At 40.6% G+C, this 6,000-nt stretch overlaps 1 protein-coding gene across 1 annotated transcript in view; it reads right to left on the minus strand.

Annotated features, from left to right (window-relative positions):
• The window catches only part of Syne1 (spectrin repeat containing nuclear envelope protein 1), a 493,437-nt gene that overhangs the window by 399,128 nt on the left and 88,309 nt on the right, over window positions 1-6,000 (minus strand). The window contains exon 3 of the mRNA XM_029532807.1: window positions 2,578-2,639. Within this exon, the coding sequence (XP_029388667.1) occupies window positions 2,578-2,639 (62 nt within the window). The remainder of the gene's footprint in view (window positions 1-2,577; window positions 2,640-6,000) is intronic.

Genomic DNA, 6,000 nt, shown 5'->3' on the forward strand with positions numbered 1-6,000 from the left:
GCTGAATTGCTAAGATTATTAATTAATGCTAAGCTTCAAGTACTTAGCCTGTAAATTAATGGAAACAGCACACTTGGTTGCTGTGAGAATAAAGTACAATAAAATATCAGTTGCCTGAGGCTCCATTATCAGTAATGTGTGCTCAGCAGGCAGCACTGCTACAATGTGAAATCAGAACTCACAATGCATGCTAACAAGCTAAGTGCAAATCTGAAACCTGGGCTTGACTATCTTATTTGTAGAAATCACTATCTATGTAATAATGACAAACCCCACTTCTGTTAATTAGAAGAATTAGAGAATAGAGTGATACACCAATTTTTATCATATTATTAAAAATAGAATTACAGTTTTCTCACTTAAAACAGGAATCTCACCTTGGAAAGAAACAGTTTCATGAAACCACTTGTTAGTGTATCCTGATGATGTTACATGTATTACATGTGTAGTGTATTACATGACAACGAACACTTGTGGTTTCCAGTGGGTCAGATAATTGCAGAAGCACTGAGCCCAAAGCAAACAAAAGAAATGTATACTTGTATATAAAAATTTGAATAATTTATAGCTATGTTCTAAAAATGGCACAAAATTATACACAGAACATTCTTAGATATTTTTCCTCCAGTTCATTAAGATATATGGGTTTGTAAAATTATATTTCCAAAATCCATGTTGCACCCTTGTATACATGCCATGTCTTCATAACTCATGTCATAATATTGATAAAAACTTGTCATGGCAGAATGGAATGCCTGCCGTCAGTATCAGAATTGATTATTTAATTATAAGTCATTTCTAGGATTGCAACTGAAGAAAGCAGGCAAAAATACAAACATAATATTTCCATTAAAATCCCTCTTCCTGGTACAGAGGGACTCAGCATAAGGTGCTGGCTTCATAATCATGAGACCCTGAGTTGGGTTCTTAGCAGGCATGGCAGAGCACACCTTTAAACAGAGAACTCCAGTATTGGTGAGAGGTCCTGTCTGAAAAATAATAGGGAGAGTGATGGAGGAGGGCCATATCAGCTTCTAACCTCAAGATGTACACACAGACACTCATGTAATACAGACATACCACACTGCACGCACACACACACACACACACACACACACACCACATACCACACACATACACCACATACCATACACACACATACACACACACCATGTACACACATCACATACACACACCACACAAACACACCACACACCACACACACCGTACACACCACATACACCGCACACACGCACACACACACACCACACACATACCACATACCATACACACACATGCACACACACCATATACACATACCACATACACACACCACACATACACACCACACACCACACACACCGTACATACCACATACACTGCACACACACACACACACACACACCACACACATACCACAAACCACACACACCATACACACACACCACACACACCATACACACACACCACAGACAAATACACACATACTCCATAGACATACCATAGACAAAACACACACACACACACACACACACACACAGCGTCAGTCACAAGGTGGGTTTCTGTGACGACACTAACAGGTCATTCTAGGAAGAGGAGAGACCAGAGCACTTTCCCTTTCATTCCTGTGAGGATACCAGAAGAAGGCAGCAGACAGCAAACCAGAAAGAACTTTATGAAAACAAAACAGAAGCAAACAAAAAAGCCCACAAAAAAACTGAATCTTCTGACTTTGATCCCCAAAACTGTGGGACAGTAACACTGACTGTTGAAGCCGCTGGACCTTGAGAAATATTTGAGACTTAAACCACAACAGAAGAAATCTCCCAGGAAGAATTACCTTATGTACTTCAGACACCACTTTCCAGAGAAAATCATTAGCTGGCTTTAGAAAATTGAATACACACACACACACACACACACACACACACACAATGTCTCGGGGGTTGTTTTGTTTTGTTTTTGTCAATCTGCATAGGGGAATAATTTTACTGTGACACACTAAGGTTGAAAGTCATTTCATATTATCATTTATGCTCAAACACAGTATCACATGTGGACTCATGGTCACCTACCAACCTAAGGTAGACACTCATGGAGGATTTCAGTGTTTCTAGTGTCCTGCTACCTAGGTTTCCCTCCCACCAAATCCCCCAGGGGTAGGAGAGCTGGATCCACTCAGATAAAGCTCCTCGCACAGTGCAGACTGTTCCTTGTTCCTCTCTGTACGACCTGAATGGATACAATCAAACAAAAATGCACAGGAATCTTCCCTCTGACACAACACACAGTACTGTAGAAGCAACGGCTGAGTGGATCATTTTGTCAAGGTTCATACAAATTACACAAAATAGCATCTCTTGACCAGCTGTCAACTCATTTCCTTCCAGAGGTGGTAAGCAAACACCATAATTAGGGAGCATCTAGCCATCCCATAATCCCACTAACACCATTGATCAGGAATGGTGGCTGCCACCTTCCTTTATAACGAGGTCTTTGGGAGCCTCATTAAGACAGAGCTCCATATAGTTGTTGACTCCAATTATGTGAACCTCTAACTCTAGGTCATTTCGTTACCTTGGCCAGATGGGAATTGATCCATTTTGTGAAGGTGCGTTTCTGTACAATCTCTTGTTCATCTAGAAGGCAGAATAAAAAATATTTTTGGTTAGGTAAAGTTATGTCACCAAATGTTGGTTGTACACCTCTAGAAGAGATCATAAAACTATTTTATCTTCTAACTCAAATTGACTTGTCTTGAAGGTTCAACACAACTCTCTCTATATAAACAACTAGACATATCATTTAGAAGTTATTAGAAAGCTCAAGTCAGAGAGAATTCCAGCATGAAGTAGAAGCAGTGGGCATGAAGTCCCGTGGCTTAGGTAAAGAGCTATTGACATTTGACAGATGCAGGGCAAATGTCTGTTTCCCATAAGGGTAAATTCTCTCCTAGGTTGACCTTGCTCTAGGAAAGCTCTTCCCTAAGAGGATTTGAACATCACCAATTAGGGAGGTGGAGCAAATCTGGGAAGACTTGAAAGAGGTGAACATAAAGTACATTGTATGAAATTCTCAAATCACCACTAAAATATTATTTTAAAAATTATTAGCAAGTGCCTTACATGTGTGTAGGCTAGCCCTGTGTTTAGCCTCATTCACTCACGAAAAGTTTATGAATGAGTTACCCTCAACAAATCTGTTAGAAGTAAAAATTCACTGAGATTAACTAAGCACCAAATTCTCTGCTAGAGGATACAGGCCAAGCAAGGAGAGGAGGAAAAGGATATAAAGTCTGATGGGAGATAGAGGTGGAGATGGGCAAGAAGGGCAGATGTAAGGAGCGAGTCACCCAGGAAAGCATTCAATAGAGCTGCATGTGGGATTCTCTGCTCCCTCCTACCCCCTGCCGCTCACACTTGAGTGTGAGCAGAGCCTGTGACTTATATCTAGCTCACAAGTTATGACAGAGTGGTGGCATACCAACTTTATGATGCTACTTTAAATCGCTGGCTGGAGTGAGGGGTTTTCCTTCAGGCTTTGGAGACCCACAGGCCACGCTACAAACTCTGTGTAGAGTAGGGTGATAGCAGGGAACTGAAGCCCCCTTTACGAATGGAGCCACCAACCTGTGAGAATCTGAGCCCCCCAGGCTTACAAACCTAAGGAAGTGAAGAGAGCTAAGGAGGCAGACAAGGTTTAAAGTGGATCCTTCCTGGAGGGGTCTTTGGATGAGAATGATCCCTTGTGTGGCAGAACACCAATGGGCAGACACAATCTTAGCCCCCACCACTGCCTCTCCCTGTTTGAAGGACGATGCTCAAAGCTACATCTCTACATCTGACCATCCTTGGCTTCATCTCATCAGAATGGTGGGCTGGGCACTAGAACCTAAACATTATCAGATGTTGGAAGGAGTGAACAAGAAAATATGGGAGTAAATAATAAAACCTCTTAACATAGAGAAACTTTGGATGTATCCGTAATGTTTACAGAACACCACTATACTTAATATGTTTTCAAAATGCTTTTTGTTTTAACTTTGAAGGTCATTATATAACAATTTTTCAGTAGGCAAAATCCCTATGTATCAGACATTGGTATATATTTATGATTTATCATATATATAGTTGCCATATATAATATCTAATAAATGAATGAATTTATCCATTGAATGTTTGTGTTTGATGTATATATGTGGTTTATGCACGTGTGGATGATAGATATTCATGTGTGCATTCTAAAGTTAAAGAATGATGTCACATGTCCTTTCCCTTCAGTCTCTGTCTTGTTTTCTGAGTCAAGGTCACTCAGAGAAGGTTCACAATGGTAAACTTGAAGTTCACATTTTGGCTACACTGGCTGGCCAGCAAACTCCTGGGATGCCACTGTTTCGGATTCACAATACTGGGTTACAGAGGCACCAGGCCATGCCTGGCTTTTCAATGGGTGGTGGAGATTAGAACTGGAGTCCCCCTGCTTGCACACAAGAGCTCTGGGTCATCAAACACACACACACACACACACACACACACACACACACACAAACAAACACACACTCAGTTCTTACAGCTAATATGTAACCAAATTGATTATAATTCCTAGTTTACAGAAAAGAAAATTGAAGCGCGTGGTGTGAGGTTTTTAGCCAAGTCACCCCGTGACAGAGTTATGTTTTAGACTCCAAAGAAGTCAGGTTCTGTCATACAGCTACTCAAGGACAATGTAAAATCTGAACTTTGATTTTACTTAATGTTACCTGAAGATAAATTAGTGGTTGATTAGTTTTTAGTCTGACCTCTGAACTTTGAACTCGTGAAACAAATACAGGTTGCAGCAAAGTCACCTTAACTTGTAAGTTTGGTAGAATTAACAGCTTCATAATACAAAAAAACTACTATACTAAACCTATGAGTATACACTTAGAACATCTGTGACATTTTTCAAATAGCTGAGGATGTGTAGCATTTTAGAAACCAGGATGGCATAACTTTAAAATGATGCTCCAAGACAAGCATAGTATTCTTGTGTAGAGCATCATAAACAAAGAGGTGTGGAACATCATAAAAAGAGAGGTGTAGAGCATCAAAACAGAGAGGTGTAGATCATCATAACAGAGAGGTGTAGAGCATCACAAAAAAGAGGTGTAGGGCATCATAAACAGAGGGGTGTAGAGCATCAAACAGAGAGGTGTAGTGCATCATAGGAGAGACGTATAGGGCAAAATAATCATAGAGTTGTTGAGCATCGTAACAGACAGGTGTAGAGCATCATAAACAGAGAGATGCAGAGGATCATAAACAGAGAGGTGTAGAGGATCATAAACAGAGAGGTTTAGAGCATCATGACAAAGAGCTGTAGAGCATCATAACAGAGAGGTGTAGAAAATCATAAACAGGGAGGTGTAGAGCATCATAAACAGAGAGTTGAAGAGCATAATAAACAGAGAGGTGTAGGGCATCATAGGAGAGAGTTGTAGGGCATCATAAAGAGAGTTGTGGAGCATCATAAACAGAGATGTGTAGGGCATAATAGGAGAGAGGTGTAGGGTATCATAAAGAGAGAGGTGTAAAGCATCATAAACAGAGAAGTTTAGGGCATCATAAACAGAGAGGTGTAGGACATCATAAACAGAGAGGTTTGGAGCATCAAAACGAGAGAGGTGTAGAGCATCATAAACAGAGAGGTGTAGGGTATCATGACAGAGAGGTATAGAACATCATAAACAGAGAGGTGTGGAGCATCATAAACAGAGAGGTGTAGAGCATCATAAAGAGAGAGGTGTAGAGCATCATAAACAGAGAGGTGTGGGGCATCATAGGAGAGAGGTGTAGAGCATCATAACAGAGAGGTGTAGGGCATCATAAACAGAAGGGTGTAGAGCATCATAACAGAAAGGTGTAGTGCATCATAGGAGAGAGGTATAGGGCAAAATAATCAGAGAGGTGTAGAAAACCATAACAGAGAGGTGTAGAGCATCATAAACAGAGAGGTGTAGGG

This window comes from Mus pahari, chromosome 21 (genome assembly GCF_900095145.1).
Source record: "Mus pahari chromosome 21, PAHARI_EIJ_v1.1, whole genome shotgun sequence".
In the NCBI taxonomy this organism is placed as follows: Eukaryota; Metazoa; Chordata; class Mammalia; order Rodentia; family Muridae; genus Mus; species Mus pahari.